The sequence below is a fragment of the Myotis nattereri genome (assembly GCF_964212035.1).
Source record: "Myotis nattereri genome assembly, chromosome: 3".
Taxonomy (NCBI): domain Eukaryota; kingdom Metazoa; phylum Chordata; class Mammalia; order Chiroptera; family Vespertilionidae; genus Myotis; species Myotis nattereri.
Genome location: NC_138077.1, coordinates 176,607,054 through 176,631,954, shown reverse-complemented (window position 1 = coordinate 176,631,954; position 24,901 = coordinate 176,607,054). Strand labels below are relative to the sequence as shown.

The 24,901-nt window shown below is 43.2% G+C and overlaps 1 protein-coding gene across 5 annotated transcripts in view; it reads right to left on the bottom strand.

The window, feature by feature from the left end:
- The window catches only part of DAB1 (DAB adaptor protein 1), a 713,425-nt gene that overhangs the window by 252,117 nt on the left and 436,407 nt on the right, over window positions 1-24,901 (bottom strand). For all 5 annotated transcript variants that reach the window (XM_081088461.1, XM_081088458.1, XM_081088460.1 and 2 more), the window contains one exon: window positions 2,830-3,032. In XM_081088461.1, the coding sequence (XP_080944587.1) occupies window positions 2,830-2,896 (67 nt within the window). In that variant the 5' untranslated portion in view covers window positions 2,897-3,032. The remainder of the gene's footprint in view (window positions 1-2,829; window positions 3,033-24,901) is intronic.

The following is a 24,901-nucleotide window of genomic DNA, read 5'->3' as shown; positions in this document are numbered from 1 at the left end:
TGGAAAGAGGGGGTAAAGAGAGAAAAATGGAAGATATCTGTAATACTATCAACAATAAAAAACATATTAAAAAAGAATCTTCAGTAAAAACTTAGATATCAGATTTACAGTAATTTAGAAGCATTTCTACTAGTTTAAGGACAAGATGAGGATACCTACTATCACTAAATACTGTATTGACAGACTAGCCAATGCACTATGATAAGAAAAAGAAGTACCTAAGGATTGCAGAAGAAGGCAGAAACTTACTCACAAGGTGATATGTTGCCTCCACAGAAAATCAAAGAGGAGATGGAGAAAGTATTAGTAAGAGCTTAGCAATACAATTATATTCAAGATCAAGATATACACTGCTTATTCTTTTTAAAGTTCTACTTGTTTGGGCCCAGTTACCAACATTCGTTTAGTAGAATACTGACTATTCCAAAGTCAAAATTGAAGAATAATAAATAAATTAATCCTGTTACCAGCATATTCTCTCTCTTATTTTAATGTATGAATGTGTTTTCATGGTGCTTGGATCAAACACATTATCAAGAATAAAGATTTATTTCTGTTACATAATTACAAACAATTTTTAGCTCTTGCTCTGGGACAAATAATGTATTATACACTTCTTAAGATCCCTCTGGCTCTACAATGGGATAAGAGAAAACAATGTAAGATGAGGATGAGGATGATGAAGGTAGAGAAGACAAAGAGGAGGAGATGGGTAGAAATGGAATAAGTGAAATAGAGAAAAGAAGTGAGGAAAATGAAGAAAGATGATAGAAGAGGAAGGGGATGGGAAGCAGGAGGGCAAGAATGAGGAGGAGAAAGGGGGAGGAAAAGGAGGAACAAAGCTAAACTTCCTTGAGCTTTTAATATATGCCAAGTCCTATACTGTTTTATTTGCTTTATTTCAATTAATATTCATGGTGAGCCTTTGAGGTCTGCAATATTATATTTTCATTTTATAGGAGATAAAACTGAGGCTAATATTCTAAAGTTACATAGTTAGGAAACGGTATAGCCAGAATTTGACCCAGATTGACCTGCCCAGACTCTGTGGGATTAGCCACTCACTAGAGAATACTCCTTGCATATGTATTGTGCTGGGTTTAGGGCTTATTAGGATATGAAGATGAGGAGGAGATAAAAAGGTCACCTTCACACTCTCCTTCCAAATCCTCCACTAAGCCAATGTTCTGAAAACCTGAATCCTCTCTTTAGAATACTCCTGGGTTTGCAATGTTAAAATTAAGAATGAAAAGATGGGCACTAAGATATAATTTTTAATGTATAAAGCATTCAAGAGCCCAAGTTTAGAGGGAAGGTTAAATTTGAAGCAAAAATATAACCTGTCAGTTTCCACTGAAAAAAGGATTTAAATTCTAGTACATAACAGATTCTGCAATTTTTTTCCTATGTAGCAGTTCTCCCAAGACCTATATTCTCACCCACTTGCTTTTCGTCTATTAGGCCACAATGCATAAAGAACAAGGTTTACATTAAGTTTTAGAAAATAAAATAGACTGCTTCCAAAATATTTGTGTTTCCAATAATTATCTAAAGTATAATGTATAGTCCTCCCCGGGGTGTTGGCTGTCCGAAAGCTGCATATGTATTACATGTATGTCCCCGTTTCCAGAGTGTCAGACAAGTGCCATCACCAACATGACAGGGCAGGCACAGCACAATCCCAAACAAATCACTGCCTCACAGAGCAACCAGAAGCATCCGGGTTTGCAAGCTGATATTGACAGATCTCAAGACCTGAAAGAGAGCTCTATTAATCCTCCTTCATGCAGCGGAGAAGATGGGGGAGGAAAGAGCTGAAACCACAGGGAGAAACACACACACACACACACACACACACACACACACACACACACACCTCGCAAGAAGTTGCTGGCATCCAATTACAACAGGGAGACACATTTCCTGAAAGCGACAGTCATAAAGCGACAGGACCCAAATCTTCAGAAAACATCAAAAGGGATAGATTTATTCTATCATCACATTAGCACACCGGTCTTCATTCCCAGGAGGCTATGTGTCTACCCTGTGTCAGCACTTCCGAAGTGTTGGGAGTGAAAGGGTGAACAAGAGGTCCAGGTCTGAAGGGGTGTATGATAGAGTTGACAAACAAAAACACAGGACATTTTTAATAAATTGAGATAGTAACAAAGTGCTACTGAAGCAAAACAAATGAGCAACTGCCCCAATTCAGGGAGTAAGGAAAGCCCTACATTCCCTAGGGGACCGCTAAACTCAAACCTGAACAACAAGGAGTCCTTTTGGAAAAAAAGTGGAGCGTGATTTCAGGCTGGACTAATAAGAGTACAATGACTCTCAAAGTCTGGTCTCTGAACCAACGGCAATAGCATCATATGGGAACTTGTCATAAATGCAAAGTTTCAGACCCCATCTTAGACTTGGGGAACCAAAACCTGGGGATGAGTCTCGGCCATCTGTGCTTTCACCATCCTTCCAGGTGCTGCTGGTGCTGCTGGCCTCTGAGAACCACTTATGTATGCAAAGGTGAACCACAGAGGACAGAATGGCTGGAGGATAAACAGGGTTAAAGGAGGGGGGCTTAGGAAAATATTGCTGGAGGGATGGGAAGACGGTACATCAGGAAGGGGACTATATGTCATGAAAAGAATTTTAGATTTTACCCAGAGAATAATGAAGACCCATTAAAATATATTATGGGCACAAAATTATCCAATCATGCTGGTGACTCTAAAATATATATATTTACAAAGATAGAAGATACATCATCACAGAGATAAAAACTCATTCCGATACAGACAAGCAGCCACAAAGGAACACATTCACCCCTACCTTTCTTTCTGGAGTCTTTCTTGGCGCTGGTTTTCACAGCTACTTGAAGTTCTGTCTCAGTTGACATCCTACTAAATCCTTAGTCCACTGCACACAGATCCAGGGCCTCGGCCAGGCTCATGGGGGACTCCTCTCCCAGAGAACGACGCCTCCCTTCAGAAATGACGTCCCGAGCTGCACATGTCATTCACTCCTTCTGAGTGCTGCAAATCAAGGGAGGAGAATGATCAAGGTGGTCACTCAGAATAGTCACCCCTTTGACGTTAAATAGAAATTAGGGGGGAAATAGTCATAAAAAAAAACAAACAAACAAAAACAAACAAACAAACAAAAAAAACACCAAAAAAAAAAAAACAAACAGAAAATCTTGGCCTCCATGTACAAACTGCTCACATGATTTCCTCAAGCCATGGACAGGGTTTACAGCAAAGGAAATGAGAGGCCTATATGCAAAACACAAAACCATTTCTCAAACCAGGTAACTCAAAATAGGTCTTGGGAACTCTGGATTTTCAAAGAAGGGCAAACCCAAATCTTTGTTTTCCATGTTTCTTATTTTCAAGCAGTGGATGTCACCCAGAAAAACACAGCAAAGGCTTATTTCCCGAGCAGCCCATGCAGATGTTCCCAACAATGGGGCACCCATCCATCCGTCAAGCTTGATCAGAGCCTTGCCAGCTAAAGCAGATCATAGGGAAGTGGCCTGGGTCTGCCCCTCACTGGCAGGCAGCAGGCGGGACATGGAGTTGACATACAATTGCGCTCCAAGAGTAAGGTGACAAATGGGACTGAGAAACTTTCAGCAAGCCAATTTGTATGTCAGCTTGTCCCCCAGCTATAAGAGCAGACAAGCATTTAATGTGGGGAGAAAAAGAAGCAGGCAGACACACATTTCATTCATTCTTTCTCTAATAAAGTATGCGTTGCACAGTGCTCAGGAGTATTAAGCTCAGACACTGTGCTGGGAAGAGAAAACAGTGATAATACAACCACTTCAATTACAGCTAGTATTTACGATGCACTTACTATATACTATGCCCTCAGTTACTGCTTCACATACATTATCTCATTTGATTTCATTACACTGAATGAATGTATTCCCCGTGTCAAGTCAGCACTCTTTCCCAATGACTACCTATCTGATAGTTACATCTGAGAGTTTAGTGGAAAATAAGCATTTCACTAGTTATCCATGTTTAAATAATATTAAGATAATATTTAAATAATACTAGAGCTGGAGCTGCCAAGACTCTGACCAAGTTAGGCTGATCAGGCTACTAGAAATGGACCTTTAACTGTGTAGTCAGCCAATGCTTAGCTCATCCCACAGATCTAGAATAGTGTAATCTAACAAGGCTGACCTTAAATGCCAGTTTTAGCTCAAAATGGATAATGACCCAACCTTCTTATTCAGGACAACTAAAGATGGCTTAACTAGAAGGTCTAACATAAAAGCAACATGAAATTATAGTAATGCTTAAATTGGGGGAAATTTCCACCTTATCCAAAGATATCTGGTTAGGTATTGTTTTTCTTTTAAGTTTTTTTTTTTTTCTTTATTGACTTCAGAGAGGAAGGGAGAGGGAGCGAGAGATAGAAACATCACTGATGAGAGAGAATCAATGATCCGCTGCCTCATCCACTACCCCACGCTGGGGATGGAGTCCTTAACCCAGGCATGTGCCCTGACTGGGAATAGAACCCTGACCTCCTGGTTCATAGGTTGATGTTCAACCACTGAGCAACACCAGCTGGGGTGGTTAGTTTGTTTTTAACAAGCTATTTTTCAAAAGGACACTAGCCCTGAATGAAAGGAACCTGAACGAGAGGATCTAAGGTTACAAGTAAGGAAAATGAAAAATGGTCTTCCTAGAATGGGGTCCATAAAATTATTCATAGAAAAATGGGAACTTTTCTGCCACTGCTGTGCCATCTATCTGCACCATGCCACTCACCTAACCTCTCCCCTCCCCCAAAAGACAACATTCCATGAGAGATGACATAGTCACAAACTCAGTTATATATGGACATACTTTTATTTATAATACTTATCATTTTGTAATAACAAATATGTACTGAGAACCTACTGTGGGCCAGGTGAAAATCCTGGCTCCTTCCTGTCAACAAACATTCCTGTGTAACCATGCTGACCAAGAGTACAGAGACAAAGCCTGACGCCTGTCCTCAAAGAAGCTCAGCCTAGCAGAGGTGTGGTCATGTAAAGGACTGCAATACACATGGCCAGAACTAAAACCGACATATACCCAGCATGCTGGTGCACTCTCGATCAATGATTCACCTCTGCTCAGGAGAGTCAATGAAGTTTCACAGAGGAAAAGCCTATCCTTTGAGATCCTGAAGAATGATGCTTCAGTCCAGTGGGTGATAAGGGAAAGGGCTGATGGGTACTCAATAAATGCATGTATAATAAAGGCATGAATGGCTGTTTCAGGCAGAAGGAACAGAATGTGCAAGGAGGCTTGAAATTGACAAACTAATAAAAGGAAGCATAAGTCTAGTAGGGAGGTGATGATATCCGATCCCATCTCCCCAATTTTCCCTTGTGTTACCTTTCCATAGACTCTTTCTTTTCCATCTGCCTTGATCCCCTCAAGCCTCAGTTCAAAGAAATATCTCAGGCAGAAAGATTTTTCTCATCCCTCTATTCAATGGAATCTCTCCCTACATATGTTATGATCTGATGTTTGTCCAGCTTCATAGTTTGAGCCACATACAAGCAATGAGATACTGAGGAAGTCATTCAACCTTTCTTTGCCTCAGTTTGTCTACCTTTATAGTGGCGATGATAATATCAATTTCATAGGCTGCTATGAAAATTTAAGTGTGATCATATGTGTAACATGCTTAAAAGAATGTCTGGAACATTATCTGGTAAGTACTTGGTAAATATTCAGCACTAATACAGGGTGTCCCAAAAAATGTATACACACTTAGAATAACTATAAGGCAGGGTTTATTAAAATACATTTCATTTTCAAAATGTAATAGAATCTACAGACATAGTGTGCATACATTTTTTGGTGGAGGGGGGCACCCTGTAGTTTCCTATATTAATTGCTCAAGGTCACATGGGTGGTATGTGACCACAAGCCCATATTATTATTATCTTCCTTTTACAGAAGAGTAAACTCAAGCAGTTTAAATTCACTTTCTAAGGACAAATTGTAAGAAATGATAGACTATAAGATATTCCCACCATGCTGGTCTTGCACACAGTAGGTACCTAATCCCAAAATACAAATATGAGGTGAAATATATGGATTTTACACAATTTCAAGAAGGGCAAAACCCAACTTTTTGTTTCCCATGTTTCTTATTTTGAAGTACTAGATGCCACCCAGAAAATACAGCAAAGGCATATTTCCTGAGCAGCCCCATGGAGACACTTCCAACAGTGGGGCCGGCATTCATCCATAGCCGAGGTTGATCAGAGCCTTCAAGTTGATGCATGAACTACATTGGATTTGGGCCCTTTCCTTCCCTTCAACTTTATAAGCCATAATACAGTACCTGTCCCTATTCCGTGGGTCTCTCCAGCGCCACTTGTTCAACCAAACGTGATTGCGTTCAAGTGTTATAAGCATTACTTGTGATTTTCTAAAGTACATCCTTATATCAATAATGAAAGGAAACAGGCGTCATTTTGAATAAAAACTTCAATAAAGAAGCTGCAGTACAGAGAGAAGGTACTATGGCTGAGACCCTGGCCTCCCCTTTTAATTTTCCAAAAGCCAGAGGTTGAGCAAAGGCTGTGAAGTAACTCCAAATTATTTAGGAAACTCATTTCTTTGTAATTAAGGAGATTAAAGTCCTCTAGGGCCAGAAACCATGTGACAACTCAAATCATTTTTCCCAGCAAAAGCTGTGAAACCCTATCAGTGAAACTCAGGCTGGCCGAGAATTTAAAATGCTTCAATAATGTTTCTTTGCCCCACACAATCTGCGGTAATTTAATATTCCTGAAGTGTGTCAGGTTTTTATAATGAGCTCTTCAACTCTAAATGTGAATTATGTAATACTCCACTACAGACATTTCGTCTAGTGAACTGCTGTGAAATGTAAAACCCCATGTTCAGTGATTGGGGGTGGGGACAACACCAAACCACAAGCAGAGAAAACAGATAAGACTTAAAAAAAAATGACAACAAAGCACAAAGGTTTGAGCAGCTACAACAGAACCAACGCATACTAAAACACCTACTGTTACACAAATCTGTGCACCACCCCACTCCTCATATGATTCTACAGTAAAATAGCTAATATTTATGAGGGCCCACTATTTACCATGTACTATTCTATCAATTTCTCATCTATTACTTTATTCAATCCTCCAATCACTTGAAAATTAGATGTTTTCTTCATTTGACAGATAAGGAAAGTGAGGCCAGTTTAGTAGCTTATCCATGGTCATATGACTAATAAGTATCACAGGGCAGGGTACAAGTCACTCTTGTCCCCAACTTCAGTTAGCTGGTGAACAGATAAAAAATGTGGTGTATTCATACAATGGAACATTATTCAGCCACAACATGGCTTAATAATACTTTCTACAACATGGATAAACCTGAAAGAAACATGCCAAGAGAAAGAAGTTAGACACAAAAGATCACACGTTTTATGATTACATTTATATGAAATATCCAAAATTGGTAAAATCTAGTGACAGAAAGCAGGTCAGTGGTTGCCAGGCTCTGACGGAATTGAGGGAAGGGCCAGTCATTGATTGCTGGTTACAGTGCCTCTTTTGGGGGTGATGGTTGCAAAAAATACCACTGAATTATACACATTAAAATGGTTAATTTTATGTTATGTGAATTTCACCTAAACTTAACAAAACAAAGAAAACCCTTCCCAGCCAGGTCCTACGCCCTGATTTAACCTTTCTGTGATATGCTAAGAATAGTACAAATTGCAGTCTAAAGGGACAACCCAGCTTTCCAAACCAGTCTTCCCAAACCATGACTTTGGGTTTGAGTGGCAGCGATTGCATAGCTTATAAGGTGCATTATCACTGCCTCCCCGTTTTGTGACTTGGGGCATCTTAACCAGCTTCACCCAACCTATAAAGCACCAAAAACAGACCGTTTATCAACATGGCACAAAGGCTGCAACAGTGCATCTGAGCAGCCTCAGTTTTCTCATCAGTGCAATGGGAAGATAACCACCAAGTATGCAAGACTTGGAAGGTTGATGAGATTTGGGCACTTACAAAGCCTACCTCCATCTACAGCAGGTTTCCCTTTGTGTAGGGCAGGAGGAGACATAAATCTACTTATCTTTATGCAAAGAAACATAGGCCAAGCAAAAACAAAAAACAGTGAAGCTTCTTTTGTCCATGGGGAGATCCTGGGTGGTGGAGTGACTGGGTGACTAGGTAGAAGGACATGGCAGAGGGTGCTACTTCCCAGAGCATAGCTTTTTGCATAAAGCCACATTTGGAAGCATACTAATGTCCTACATATCTGAAAAATAAATTAATAGGGATGGCAAGTGGGGGAAAGGCTAAAACTTAAAGTGGACTAAAATAAATTAATCCAATTGTATTTCAAGTGAACTTCATAAACACAATCCCTGAAGGGGTGGGAGAGAAATAACTAATCCAGATAATTTATGAACACAGGATTTGACTATTTATACTCAGTTGGGCAGGGTTCAGTCACAGGGAGCTTCAAATAAACCTCAAATTCCTTTTCTTTTTAGGCTTTCTGGGTAGTATTATGGGCAAAGCAATTATGAAACTATTTTAGATGTATTATAGGATTGAGCATTGAAGTAATTGTTTTTATATTTTTGAGAGCTAAGTTTCTCACTGTGGAAGAAGAGGGTGAAGGCAGGAAAGATTACAATGGGGATAGATTAGAAATTGGAGATTGCAGGGTAAACTCATGATTTATAAAATATGCATGCGACTATATATATGTGTGTATGTATACAAGTGTTTATAGGAAGATATCTCCTAGCTCTGTCCACGGAATGGGTCTAGGAGCAAGGATACCCCAGTAACAATGTGATACCTAATACATAAATTTTGGTTTCTACTACCATTCCAAAGTAAAAGGAACAGGGGGGTGGGGGTGAGTTATCTGGAGAAATAGATGATTCCAAAGCTGAGGCAGGGAAAGTACAAGATGAGTCTGAAATATCTTGTTATTCCAGAAAGTAAGAAAGTGCTCCAAACAAACACAACTGATGGGGGAATGTCACAAGGATACAGAGGGCACCTTGGAGGAGCTCTCACTGTCTTCAACTGGACCAATAAAAACACCAATATAATTTAAGGATGGTATCTAATCTAATAATAGACAAACAGGGTAATTAACCATACTTCTGCTATGCTTCCCATTGGCTAATCAGCAGGATATGCAAATTAACCCAACCAAGATGGCAGCCGGCAGCCACCCAGCTGAAGCGAGCAGGAGGCTTGCTTGTTCCAGTGATGGAGGAAGCCAAGGTTCCCCGCCTGCTGTGGCCCGGCTCTGAGCTCCGAAAGCAACAAAGTTTCAATTATAGAAGCTAAACAAACCCCAGATGCCTGCTTTCAGCAGGCCCTGGCCTCGGAGCTGGAGTGGCAACAAAGTTTCAATTATAGAAGGTAAATAAATCCGAGGATAAAAAGAAAAAGAAAAAAAGGAGAGGTTGGGAGCTTCCGTTGCCAGCTTGGCCAGCCTGAAAACAGCCCTCAACCCCTCATCCAGACTGGCCAGGCACCCCAGTGGGGACCCCCACCCTAAAGGGTATGCAGGCAGCCTGAAAATAGCCATCAGCCCCTCATCCAGGCTGGCCCAGTGGGGACCCCCACCCTGATCCGGGACACCTTTCAGGGCAAACCAGCTGGCCCCCACCCGTGCACCAGGCCTCTATCCTATATAATAAAAGGGTAATATGCAAACTGACACTAACAGCAGAAAGACTGGGAATGACTGGTCACTATGACACACACTGACCACCAGGGGGCAGACACTCAATGCAGGAGCTGCCCTCTGGTGGTCAGTGCACTCCCACATGGAGGAGCTCTGCTCAGCCACAAGCCAGGCTGACGGCTGCCAGTATAGCGGTGGTGGTGGGAGCCTCTCCTGCCTCCTCTGCAGCACTAAGGATGTCCAACTGCAGCTTAGGTCTGCTCCCCACTGGCAAGTGGACATCCCCTGAGGGCTGCGGGGCTGCCAGAGGGATGTCTGATTGCCATCTTAGGCCCAATCCCCTGAGGAGCAGGCCTAAGCCAGCAGGTGGTCATCCCCCGAGGGGTCCCAGATTGCGAGAGGGCACAGGCTGGGTTGAGGGATTCCCCCCCGCCCCCCCCCCCCCCCGCGAGTGCACAAATTTTTGTGCACTGGGCCTCTAGTTAAATAATAAACTGCTGAAAAAAATAGAAATCCATGACTCCACACTGCTAACAGACAGATAAACAAACCAGAACAGGTACTTCCTGGTAAATACAGAGGGAGTGCTGGAGTATAAAAATCACCATTTGGCAGCCATCAAAATAAAGTTTAGCCAGGCAGGAGTCACCAATAAATGCTAAAGCCAGGGCCAATTTTTGATGAGAAGCAAGGCATCTGCAGGTCTCATAGTGCCTTCTCATAGTGCTTACTGTTTATAGCTGCAAGAGGCAAATCTGTGATTATACAATGGAGAAATTGAACGACACCTCAGGTTATCAAAACTAACATTATCTAAAAGGGATAGATGAGTATCATGTGACACCCTGAGAAGAACATGTCAGTATCATGTAGTATTCTGGCCAGAAATCTATTCAGATTATATGATTTTCCTTCCTTTTTAAATGGGGGAAAGGACTGTATTCTTCAAATATGTAGTAATAAAAGACAAAGATAGGCTGTGGAAATATTTTAGAAAAAGAAACTAAATACATATAACAACCAAATGCAATTAACAACTACATGTACAGACAGGACCCTGTACTGAAGAGAAAAAAGTGCTACAAAGGTAATTATTGGGCCAATTAATGGGTTAATTAGGTAAAAATATTATCTCAATGTTAAATTTTGATTTGATAACATTTCTGTGGCTGTGTAAGAGAATATTCATTTTCTTAGGGAATAGTCACCATGTATTTAGGAATAAAGGGCTAAGATATGTGCATCTTACTTTCAAATGATTCAGGGGAAAAACATATACATGTATGCATGTACATGCATGCATATATGTATGTATATATGCATATACATAAAGCGGGAGATAATGCACAAATGATAAGGCAATAAGTGAATCTAAATAGAGAGAATAGGGTATTTTTGTATAGTCTTATGCTTTTTCCTATAATTTTAAGATTTCCAAATTTAAAAAAAAAATTAAAGGAAGGAAAAACGTAGCTCAGACCCTAGTGTGCAGAGATATGGAACAAAGCTACTTCTGGCCTCTCTTTGCTTAAGTTCAGACCCATCCCACCTCCCTAGAGCATGCTTGCTAATTCCCAAGGCAGGCTGAGTTTAAAATCAGTTTACGGTTGTCACTTTTCATTACAGATTCCAACTTTACTGCATATCTGCCCGGCCTACCTGACTTGGCAGAAGTCTCTGGACCAAGGCTGTTTGAGCAGTTCTCTTCTCCCCTGAGCTCCGGCCTTCCTCTCCAGACTAGACCCTCCTGCCAGGAATCTGCCCACTAAGGCCTTTCAGTGACCTGCCCCACAGATCATGGCAATCTCCCTAATTACTTAGTCCAAGTCAGCCTGTCCTGGGTCCTCTCCCTCTCCATCCCAAAGATTATGGCTTTAACTTGTAAACCTTTTTCTTAAAAACAAAACAAAACAAAAAGAAAACATATGTCAAGGACTACTGATATGATCTAACCCATTTGGAAAAACCTAAAATTCGTTCATTCTGCATATTTGTTCTTTTCAGGGACAAGAAAATAGGGAAGAGTAAGGTTTTGCTGGAACCCAATGGCAACATTTATTAAAAGCTGCTGGGAGCGTCACAGTGCAAAGGCTGTCGACACTTTAGCAGAATGATATTCAAGAATACTACATCTCGCCCTGATCAGTTTGGCTCAGTGGATAGAGCGTCGGCCTGCGGACTGAAGGGCCCCAGGTTCGATTCCGGTCAGGGGCATATACCTTAGTTGCGGGCACATGCCCGGGGGGCGAGTGTTCAGGAGGCAGCTGATCAATGTTTCTTTCTCATTGATGTTTCTGACTCTCTGCCCCTCTCCCTTTCTCTCTGTAAAAAAATCAATAAAATATATTAAAAAATATTACATCTCTCTCTACTGAGAAAATACCACCATCTTCATAGTGAATGTAGAGCTATCTCTAGCGTTGACCAAACCCTTCAAGAAAAATAATACATGAGTAGAACATATCCCTGTTTTCCAAACTCTGAAGGCCACAACGTTGATAGATTAACAACCTTACTGTAGACCCAGTCAATGCTGTTTTGCCATCACCATGTGCATCAAGAAAGGGGATAAAAATCACAGATTTAGAAAACATTTCTTAGCCAGAGAGCTCATCTTCATTATATTGCTTGTTGGTTATGTTTACCTGATGTTATGAAAACAGAAAATGAATTTCAGGCATTTGACAGAAGCTCTATAGAAAGCCATTCTCTGTAACAGGATGAAGTTAACAAATAAGTAAAACTGAAATGAAGGGGAACAAAAGATTGAAAATGAAGGTGAAGGCAGAAGCAAGGACAGGGCACCAAAATATCTGTACAGTTGCAGAAGGTAGGCTACAAACCCATCTATGAGATTCCTAGAGGCCAGAGCAAAGAAGAAAGTATGATCAGCTATAGATGTCACAAAGTTCATGCTCAACTAAAGTTTTGTGTATTTTTTTCCTTTGAATCTACAGGCTTTCATAATATCAATACCATGTGTTATCATGGGCATTAACATCAGCACCAGCTCTACAAAATATCCAATAGAGAATATTCAATGTCCCTTAATTTACGTTGAGAGCATAATTTAGTATTAATACTTTTAAATAGGGTCAAACATGTCACCCAAGTCATTTAAAATCCTCTATGAACAATGCTTTATTTTAGAAACTAAATTGAAAAATACATAAGTGGGATATACCTATCTGGTAGTCTGGCTTTTCTAGGGTAAAATCTAGAATTTAAAAAAAAAAATTCAATGGTTTATCAGTTTATTCATCTGTAAAATGGGATAATGCTGTATAAAATTTATGGAATTAAAAGAATGGCAGTAAATGAACCATATGTGAAGATACTTTTGGAAAATAAAATGCTATGTTCCAGAAGGCTAGCACTGTTATTATTAAGGTACCTGCCAGCCATCAGCAAGGTGATGATGGGAGGAACAAAAATGTGTGTTTTTAATCAAACCCAAAGCTAACAAAAGCCAGAACCAGGTTTCAGCAACATGAAGGAATTTATGTGAGAGCAACATGGCATACTTATGAACATTTCATTTAACTAATGGATCACACAGTTTCATTAAGTATTTATTGTACCATGAAAATTCATTACATAAACTCAGAGTATCAGAAAAAACCAAGTATATAAACCTAAAATAATTCCATTAGTGTTTTCAATATGTGGGGCCCTACTGTTACCCATTCCACATTTGCAGCCCCCTAGCCAGGTGAGGAGGCGGGTACACTGTGCATTTGTGCTTCATGACTCAACTCCCTCTACTCTCATCCCTGTTCCCTCCACAGTGTCTGAGTAACAGGGAACTACTGCGTTCCCCAGGGTCTTGCAGAAAACAAAGACGAGTATTTAATGAGGACCTCCCCTTGAAGGGGATTTTAAATAAACAAATGTGGCATTTGGCAGCTTCACCTGCTGATTTTCCTAAAATATACACAGCCATTATTTACTCATTCTGCAAGCTGCGTTTCATTATCTTCAAAGTTGATAATGGGAAAAAGAACAGCACAGGCCAACATCTGTACGAGGCAAGCCCGGGGAGCATACACCAGATGTCCCCACACTGCCTGGCTTCGAGGGTGGCCCTGCACAGGGCTCATTCCCAAGCCCCCTACATTCCAGTGACAATCCCCATCCTATCTCCATTGCTCCGTTGCCCCAGCAACATCCCTTCCCCTGGGCCCCACAGAGGTCTCCACCAACGGATACCACCTTCTCCCTGCCCAGAGCACCCCGACATGGGTGGCATGCTTTCTCCCATCACTGACATCCTGTATGAATTCTTCTCGTTCGTCTCAAATATCTTGTTTTTACCACCTTTCTTGAGAAAAGAAGGGCAGGTCATCTTCCTTTGCCTTGCTAATGATCTGCTAGCCTGGTCTCAATTACTGTCCCTCTCCATCCAAAATGGGAGACAAGGATGGCTCACATTTTCTCCACAAAAGGATCTCTATTTGATGGAAAGCAACCCAATTTCCACAATTATCTTCCTCACAAAAAGCACGCACAAGAGTGATAACCGTGGGGCTATGTTTTCCTAAAGCCACAAATGGGGATGGATGCTCTGACAAAGGAGCTCTGTTTTTTTGTTTGTTTCCTGATTTTTTAATGTATTTATTTCAACTGTTTCACAGAAACATAAAATTCAATCACACTGGGCCAATACTGAGCAAGTCACCAACAGGGAAAACATTTCCTCTCCACGATACACCCTCCTCACTCTTACCCCAGCAAATTCCTTTAATCCCAGTTCAAGCACCCCTCCTGGAGAAGGTTTCCCTGACCACACACATACTTCCCTCGCATACCAGCCTCACAAGCACCCTTCTCTCTCAACCAGCCTCACAAGCACCCTTCCCCTTGCACACCAGCCTTACATGCACCCTTTGTGCATACCAGCCTCACATGTATCCTTCCCCTCACACACCAGCCTCGCAAACACTCTTCCCCTCGCACACCAACCTCACACGCACCCTTCTCCTTGCATACCAGCCTCACAAGCACCCTTGCCCTCGCATACCAGCCTCACATGCAACCTTCCCCTTGCACATCAGCCTTTACTGAGGCATAAGGCAGCACAGTGAAGAGGCTCCCAAACTTTGCACCATGGTGGAATCACCTGAGCAGCTGGAAAAAATATTGACACTTGTCCCCCACCATGGGATTCTCACTTAACTGGTGCAACCTGGGCATTGGGATGCCTAAAAATTCCCCCAGGTGATTTGAATATGCAGCAAAGTTTGGTACCAGAATTTACATTCGCCTTCAGGGCCAGCATGACCCCTGTCCTTAGTCTTGCAGGGTTAGGCCATTATTGAACTCCCCAGAGCATGAATGCATTCATAGCAAAATGTGATGGCTCTGAGAATACAGGTGTAGTAAATGACATATAATCAATATAATATGCTTATCACAGTGAACTGGTGCTGGTGGTAGGCAGGAAAATGGCTCTTCCAAGACATCCGTGCACTAATCATCAGAATGATTTAGATCAGTGGTCGCCAACCTTTCGGACCTCACGGACCACCAGTGGTCCACGGACCACCTGTTGGCGACCGCTGATTTAGATGATGGAGAATTTGGACTTTTGAACTGATGAGGTTTAGATGAGATTTGAGGTTTTGAACTGATGAGAGAGACCTAGAGTGTGTTTTGCATTTGCACTTGCTGGATGTGAATCTCTGGGGCCAGGAGGTGGACTGTGATAGACAAAATAATGGCCCTCACAGATGTCCACTCCCTAACCCAAGTCCCCGCTGACTTCACAGAGGTCAACTCCTTACCAAAGGACAACTCACTGGCTGACCAGCAGCCACAGGTTGGCCCAACCAGAAGAGTTAGATCCAAAGTTGATACATGAAAATATATGCATATTCCCTCTCTTTCTCTCTCAAGAATATGAACTCATTAATACAGATTCTGTCCAGTGGAAATGGGACCAGAATTAAAAGATGCACAGGGAGAAGCAGTGAGGCAGCAAGGGGATGACTGAGCTGAAGTTAGGAGTTAGCAGAAGTCAAGACCAGGTAGAGAAAATAGGAGCAAGAACGAGAACATTTTCAGTAGAAGTAGAAACCAAGGACACCAATGCCAGGGACTGACCCAGGTCCTGTGCATTGGAACAGGGTAACCTGATCCCTGAGAGTATCCAGCATCTTTCCTGGCTTGCAATCATACTGCAGTCACTGTGAGGCCAGGCTGTCTGGCTCCTTCTGAGACTGGAGGGAAATTCCTCCCTCCCTCACTGCTAGAATGGCCCTAGAGTGCCAGTAGTGGGCAGGGGGCTGTAACCAATAGCCTGGGGCTCTCACTATGGTATACTTACCTCTACCTCTCATCTGAGCCCTTAAGTACTTCACTATGTGTAGACTGTGGCTGGCAAAGACAAGATGAAAAAAAAAAAACATGAACATCACACTCACAGACTTTCCTTGGGTTTTCAAATTGAGGCTCCACCAAGTGCCAAATACATGACCTTTGGCGAGTCCCTTGAAGACTCTGGGCCTCAGCATCTATGTCCGCAAAGCTGGAAAACAGGCACCTTACCCCTGATGGTTGCTGACTAGAATGCATGAGATGCTATGTGCACTGTCTGGGACTACGGGAGTATCATTATGTAGCAGTTGCCTTCCCTTCCTTCTATTCCATTTGCATATAATTCTTTGGAAGGAAAAGAGAGAAGTTCCCAATACATATTTCCTATAGCATCTACCTATTAGTTTTTCTATTCATACCAGTCAAAATGAGTCAGGAAATAATTACCTAGAATCATCTCTGCTGCGATATAATATCTGACATGTTGACTTCACCTGACCTCAGGCTCCACTCCAGCATGCCTCCCAAACTCCTAGCTGAGCCCCCCTCCTCACAGGAAATACATGCTACAGCCACATTAGGTCGGGCACAGACCCCAGGTCACAGCCTGGTCATCCAATGCCACACCGCCTCACCTCTTCAAACTCGGCCCACTCTTTGAGAAAACAGATGACAAATGCAAAATAGGGTTATTCCAGGAAAGTTAATACAGGGATTATCTACACAAGGGTGAGCTGTGTTGAAAGGAAACTCGGAAGGACAGTACAGTATCCCAGGGAAAGATTGACAGAACATTACCTCTCCTATAAAGAAGGGATGAGAGAAGGGAAAGGCAACCAGAACTAGGAGGAACCCTGTAGAGAAAACTGCCTTAGCAGGAGCTGCAACCTTCAGTGTAGGACACACCAAGCCCAAGGCAACCCAGCCAGGAGAAAGCCCCAAAATCGATCAAAACACACAGCCTTCACCCTCCTTCTCCCTGCCCTTCAGCCTCCTGCTGGAACTGGGTATTGGCTGGTCCTGAAAAGAGGCCTGGGAGCCAGAAGGCCCACAGGTGCAACCCACACAGGTTAGCCCTTCAGACAGCGAAAATGGAGTAAAAAGCAGACAGTGCCTCTGCAAGGGACAGCAGAAGTCAGCCCCCCACCCCCACCCCCAAGGTCCACGTGAAGATCTTCCTCTCTGAAAAATATTTGGTCACATCCCTGTTCTTCAAAATCCCCAAGAGACTTCATGAAGACATGGCTCCGTGTGACAGAGCATAAAACAGAAGGAAACAAAGAGAGGGAAGTTGCATTACATTTGTGAAGATGTGCTACATGTGCCCTGTTCTGTGCTAAGCACTGTGCCTCCCTCATCTCATTCATCTTTACAAGCTGGGAAGGTACGTATTATTATCTCTGTTTTGTAGTAGTGGAAACTGAGGCACAGAATTGATGAAATATCAAGCCTGGGTCCCATTTCTAGGCTGGATCCAGATCTAGAACCTGAGGGCATCTGACTCCAAATATCAGTGTCTCCATGAAACCATACTGCCTTGCGTACATTGTCAATTTCAAATCTGCCTAAGCCTGTCCCTGGAGGAGTGTGAAGGTCACCCGAGGGCACGGGTGCTCTTCTCTTCCTCCAGCATCTCCTGCCCCTGTGCTAACGAGATGCAGGAACAGCCCACATACCGCTGGATACGTAAAATCACAAAATCTTTGAAACCACACAATCCGATTTTTCCTCAGTTTAAAAATAACCTGTTTTGTCAAATATTCAGAAACTTATTTTCCCTCTTTACACAGACCTTTTTTTTTTTTTCTTTTTAAACTCACATCTCATATTGGGATTCACATCTCAACACTCCCATGAGAAATACCCCCCAGGCTCCCTGTCTACTCAGGCAAGCACTTGGTAAATTTGGAAAACAATTTAGATTAATTTCTGCCTGCCAAGTACGGGGATTCTGGGTAGCCTTCTCTTATACAAAATTTTAAAAGGAACACCAATGCTTGTTTCCACAATTATATCCAACGACATTTTTTAAAACGGGCTCTTCGGTTAAAGTCTTTATTACTAATAATAAACACAAGAAAGTGATTAATGATGCAACCATGGCAGCTCCATATAGCTGTCATCATGTGCATGTAATATTGCCTGGTGAGTATTTCTAGAAGCCCCCAAGTGCCTTGCTGACATCGCGTCATTTACTCCTTTTGCCTCCTCTGGAGGGCAGCCAGGGTGAGTTCCATGTGCACACTGAGGCTGGAGGCCCAAACAATCCACTTCCTCCATTCCACACGCACCTCCCACTTTCATTTAATGGGAGACAACAGCCTGGTCAAAAGAGAGCAACAATGAAAAAGAAAGATCTCCAGCTTTTCTTGGGAGGGTGCCCTCACACTGCCCCTTCATCTACGCACATGGGTGCCATTTTCTTTCTAAGGACTGTCGAGGGTTGCCAAGTACTTTCCTGTCCATGCACTCACTTCATCATCATAACAATCCAGTAAGGTAGGTATTGTCATCCCTATGTTACTGTGGGTAGATAAAGAGACAAGATATCTCTAACCACAGGTTTCCCAGCTACAAGTATTGAAAATATGACTGCAGTCCATGTCTTCTGGATTCCAAGGTCTGTATATGTACTTTGCACAAAACTGACTCCTGGGTCTTTATCATGCTTTCTTATAGGTTATCAGCCCTAAGGCTAAAACCCATACATGGGGTGGGGCAATAGTAAGGGGGCAGAATCTGTTGCTAGTAGGTTAACTGGCCATACCCACTCCGAGTCCTAAGCTGCTAAGACCACATCTCCTTCCCCATCTGCTGAATCTAAACCAAACCTTCTCTGTCCACTGAATCTCTGTACCTTTGCACAGCCCCCTGAGCCAAGGCCTGTAGGGCCACTGACCCCAATAATGAAGTCTTTTTCTTCTCTGGAGGGAATTTCAGTCTTTGGACATTCAAATTTACAGTCTAAATTAGAAGTATCCTTTAGGGATAACAAATAAAGATAAAGATAACAGAGTTAATACTAAATGGCTTCTAAGAGGCACACTGGTAAATGAATTACTCCAGAGTTTTAATTGGGTTTATCTCTAAAAAGTGTGCCCATCTTGACTAAGTCCCCATTAACTGGCAGTTTTCAGAAAGCAGCTAGTCCTGCAAATAGTCATTCACTCAACATTTGTGATCCTCTTGGCATTCACAACTAATAGCCATCTAAGGAGGGAGGGATATATGATCAGAAGAAACATGAAGAGATCTCTTCCCTCTGGAATTCCAGGGGGAAACACCTACAAAAAAAAATCACAGAGCTTAAAAAAAAGGATATCAAATGCTCCTTTGAAAACCTTCATGAAAGCTAAGAATCACTTCTCCCCACGCTGGAGTCAAGAAATTAAGATGTCAGGTAGGGATTTAAAAAAAGAAAAGAATCAAAAGTAAAAGGCAAAAGGAATATATTTGATAAGCAGAATTTAAAAACTGTCAAGATGATGTTCAATGACTCTTCATCTCTCAACGTCTTTATCCCACCATTTTATTGGCACACTGCCAGAAATCACAATAAAATAAGAAGTTGCTTCTAATAATATTAGGACTCTATATGCAAAAATGTACTATCACATCTGTGTGTCCAAATAAAATTCTCTTAGTTCCCTTGGGAAAACACAAAACAGGAATTTCTGACCCTCATTTCAAAGATTGAGAAATCAGGTCTCTGAAAGGGAAGGTGATTGCCCCGAGCTCTAGTCCCTAAGAAGCAGCAGTGTCCACTTTCAAGGGCATTAGGCTTCCAGTCTAGAGTTTTAAAACAGGAAAGACTCTTGGATGTCATATGGAGTCTTCCTTTTGCAGAGGAAGAAATGTGTCTTAGAGAGATTGAATAGTTTGTCCCAAGTTGCCCAGTTAGCAAGTCACATAGAACAATTAGCCAGGTCACCTGATTCCTAGTCAATTTCTGACACCACTGTGATCCAATGTGTGCTCCATTCAGAACATCAGTCATAGAAAGCACGTCCATGTTTTCATAGTATTAGACAATTTCTAACATCAGTCACTCTTAAAGGACTCTTGCCCCCAATACAAGTTATTCCTGAAACATTTCAAAAAGCATAAAAGAGACCTTTAAAAGGATTACAGAACAACGAAACTTTTGCCCACACTGTAGAAAAGCCCTCTGTTCGGACATAATTTCCCAAGACTCAGCTTCACAGAGTGACATTCTAGAAAACACTTCCCTGAAACTTCAGGCACAGGCAAAAAGCAAGCACTATCCAACAACCTGAGCAAATTAATTTCTAATAAACAGCTCAAATCAGAGATTTAAAAAATTAAGCATTACCCCTGTGATCCTGTTGCAAAGCGTAGCTCCTGGATAGACAGCTGCCCTGGCCCTTGTGGAAGCTGAGAGTCATGCCACAAAGGAGGAAGGACAAAGTCCATCCACAGACAGGATTACAATGGGGGGGTTTCAGTGGTTACCAGAGGAGGAGCTCGGCAAAGTGCCATCACGTGGGAGAAGCAGCTGTCTTCTGCCCTGAGCACCATCAGAGCAAGGGGCATCCAAACACATGGCCCCTCTCTAAACACGGTTCTTTACTCATTCGATCAGCACACAGGTTAACTTACTGCTTACAGACTGTCTGCTTACAGGGTTCAGCGCTGGGGATGTAGCTTAGATCCTAGTGGGGGGAGGCAGAGAGGCACAGATGAATGTTGAGTATATAGTAGGTCAGATGTTGGGAAATGAGATGAAGAAAACTAAGGATGGAGAGGGGATTAAGAAGTGCTGGGAAGGGGTACATTTTTTAAATGCGTACTCAGGGAAGATCTCTCTGAGATGGCATTGGAGCAACTTTTTAAAAGGTCAAGGAACATGCCCTGCAGACAAATGTCTGGGGGAAGAGCATTCAGGCAGAGGCAGCAGCAAGCCCCAAACCCCTTAGACAGAAATAAGTTTTTTCAGAGGACGCACTGGTGTGAATATAGAGGAGAGCGAGACAGAAGCAAAGGGTGAGGCCAGAGGAAGAAGCCAGGCCCTTGGGCAAAGAGAATAGCAGGGTCTTTGCTCCCAGGGAGACCACAGTCAGTCATTCTGCCCAGAAGGCTTGGTGTTTCAAAGCCAGCTTCCCATTCCCTAGCCAGGCCACCCAGGAAAGGAAAACTTTTGTGGGGCTCGCTTTGTTTTAATTGGGAAAATAAGAACACTCATAATCTCAGCTCCTCTGTCCCACTCCTCTGGCTCCCGAATCATTTCCTAAGGTGACTTCACAATGTTAGACTCCTACACGTCATCACTCTTCCTCCACAGAACAAACAAGTGGGTTCAATCTTAGCTTCTCCTTGTCACAGACACACTTAGACACACAAGAGTTAAGTGTTTGCTCATGAGACAATAGGGAGTGTCAGAACATGGATTTTATTTTGTTATTTTTTAAAATATACTTTTTATTGATTTCAGGGAGGAAGGGAGAGGGAGAGAGAGAATCATTGATCAGCTGTCTCCCAACCCAAACTGAGGATCAGGCCCACAACCCAGGCCTGTGCCCTGACCAGGAATCAAATTGTGACCTCCTTGTTCATCGGTTGATGCTCAGCAACTGAGCTGCACTGGCTGGGCAGAATCAGGATTTGAAGACAGGCATTTGGGACTCCATTGCTTGTGTGATGGCGCCAGGAAAATGATGGCTGGAAGTGACACGCAGCATGAAACGGGCATCAGGGCATCAGGGCCTCATGGTGGCTGTGGCTGTCCTAGTGACTGTATGCCATGTGGGGCTGTGGAACTAAGTGCTCTATCCTTCCATGAGGGCTGGATAGTCCCACGTGGGAGCACCTATAACCGGAGAGTTGCAATGTATCTGGCTTTTCTTGTTAAGTGTGGGTTCCAGAAGTCTGATCAAGTTGGGAGACTGAGGTAGCCATCCAGGTCATAAAATCCCCCAGACTTAAAAGTCAAGCTTTGAAGGGGAAGAAAAGTAAAAGAGAGAGACATCAAACTCAGGAGCTGTCAGAGTGGCAGCAGTTATTCCTTCTCTACAGAACGGCTTCCATCCTGTGGCTCATCTGGAGAGGAAAGAACTCAGTTACGCTGATAAGCAGAGGTTTATGGCCCTGGACCTTGCTCCCAATAAGTCGAGATTCAGTTGGACGCATCAGGAGAAGCTAACATTTTCTGGTTGCTTTTCTTCCTGGAATGAACTATACCTTTAATTTCCAACAGAATCCATATCCAGGCAAATGGAGCCAGGGGATACCTCACCTCAAGTCTACTGCACTGGAACCTGGGTGAGTTAGTGTGTTGCCTGTATGTCTGCATCTACCTTCTCAATTGACTGGAAAATGGCAACAAACAGTGTGATGATGATAATGATGATGATAAAAATCACAGACACCAAAAGGCAAAGTTTAAGCTTAATTCCTGGCTCTAAACTTCACTGTTTCTTAACCTCTCTGAGTCTACATTCCTCAATTCTGAAAAGGGAATACTGATACTTATATTGCAGTATTCTTATGGAGGGAAAAAAAAGTATGTAAAGTCCTTGGTCAATAGTAGTTCCTCAGTAGCCAAGAGCTGTTACTCAATACAATAAAGTAAATAAGATTTTCCATCCATGATCTCATTTGATCCCAACAACAAATCCCCAGATCTTAACTTACGGTCTTTCATATAGTAGTTGCGCAAAAGATTGACTCCAGAGCTAGGACAGAGTTTACAAATAGTGATCTAAGCATCTCATTTTACCAATGGGGAAACTGAGGCTCAAAATGGGACATGCAATTTTATCTAAGCGAGTTACCTTCTATAACAATTCAGAAACCTCTTGATAAACAAAGCCAAAGACAGAATTGCTTCACAAGCTCATTGCCATGGGGACCATCATCAGGGCATGGACCAGTGTACCTGGGATCAAATCTAGTTGTCGTGAGATCCTGAATCACCCAAAGGTTAAGTTCATTTTACGCAGGAGAGTGGAGGAAAGTGCCGTGTGCCTTGAATGGAAAATGACCCCCATTTATACAGGACTCCCGCTCAGGGAAACGAAAGCCAGACTTGGAAAAGGTTCTGATTTACAGAGTGGCTGGTCGGCAGAGTGCTGTGTTCAACTCCAGTGTGGCTGCTTTTCCTACTGGATCACTGCCCGAGGGTTCCACAGGGCCAGCTCCACGTTCAGTCTAAGTGGACACTGACGCTTCTGCAAGACTGAACTGCCCACTTTCACAGGACAGGGACAGCAGAGCCAGACTCTCCGAGGCCCTAGCTCTCAGCAGGACCCTGGGAGGGCCTCTGTGGCCGCTCAGAAATCCTGGGAGGAGCCTCTCAGAGGGCTCTGTGCCTTTCTGTTTCTTTTTCCTGGAGCGGCTGGGGTGCTAACGTGATGGGTGTGGTGCCCAGTTTTCAGGCAGCAACTGTTCCTGTGGGAAGAATGCTCAGGCTAACCGTTGTAGAGTGCGGGGAAAGGCAATTGGGGGTGTGGCACCAAGGTACAGGAGGGAAAGGACCGGGTTTGTGTCTGTCTGTGCCCTGTCTCCGCATGGCTTTGAACAAGCTGCCACCTCTCTGAGCCCTCTCATGGTCCCCACACTGTGACCTGTGGAGGTGCCAAGCCCTTCTTCCGCTATAAAAAATGTTTAAAAATTACACTCTACGACTGTGTTGGCACAAGGAGAAACATAATCTTTGGCCTTAAAAGTTCATTTCCTTCTCCTGATTCTACAAGAAAGTAAAACATGTGTTATAGGCTCTTCAAAGTACAGGGTTATCCACAACTCTGCGATGCTGTGCTTGCTAATGGCTAAATTGGCCACAGTTTCCTTAACTGAAAGATGGAATTAATGGCACTCACTTCTCAGCATAGTGTGAGTATTAGTGATTTAATCTTTAATTCACGTAGCACCATGACTGGTATCCAGCAGACAGACACTCAGTGGCTCTTAATATGATGTTATTGTTATTACTCAGAAAATATAACTTGGCCAATCTTCAAAGGAAACAAGATTGTGAGCCTTTTGGAAGAGGAGACATGTGCTTGTTCTCTATGTCATTTATCAATCCCTCAGCATCACCCAACAGCTGTGAGAACATGGCCATTGCTCAGTAACCACTGTGAGCTTCAAAGAAAACATTTTCCCACCAAAGGGAAACTTTACCAAAACCACATTTACTTGTAATTTTAAAAATCTACACTAATAAAAGAGAAAAATGGTAATTGGTGTACGGCGCTACCTTTTTCATTGGCTAATCAGGGCTATATGCAAATTAACTGCCAACTAAGATGGCGGCTAATTTGCATATGTAGGCACAATGCAGGGAGGTGAAAGGGAAAGCAGGAAGAAGCCCCCTGCCACTGACAGTGATTGGAAACCCAGGGGGGAGCTAAGAGGTGGGGGGCAGGGCAAAGGCGGAGAATCAGGCGCCTTTGCCGCCCTGGCCAGTGATAGCAGGAAGTAGGGGTGGAGCCAGTGATGGGAGCTGGGCACGGTCGAAGCTAGCAGTCCCGGGAGCTAGGGGTCCTTTGTCTGGGCCTAAAGCCGAGCCCACGATCGCGGGGCCGCTGCAGCTGCAGGTCCCTGCTGCCCGGGCCAGACGCCTCGGCCAGAGGCGTTAGGCCTGGGCAGGGGCAGAGCCTGCAACCGCGGGGAGCTGGGGGTCCCCTGTCCAGGCCTGACACCTCTGCCGGAGGCCTCAGGCCTGGTCAAGGGGCCAATCCGGTGATTGGTGATCGGAGGGTGATGAGGGTCAACTCCTCTGGCCGAGGCATCAGGCCTGGGTGGGGGGGTGGGGGGCTCCTGCCCAGGCCTGATTCCTGGGCCAGAGGCATCAGGCCTGGGTGGGGGGCGGAGCCGGGGATTGGAGGGATATGATGGTCCCCTTGCCCAGGCCT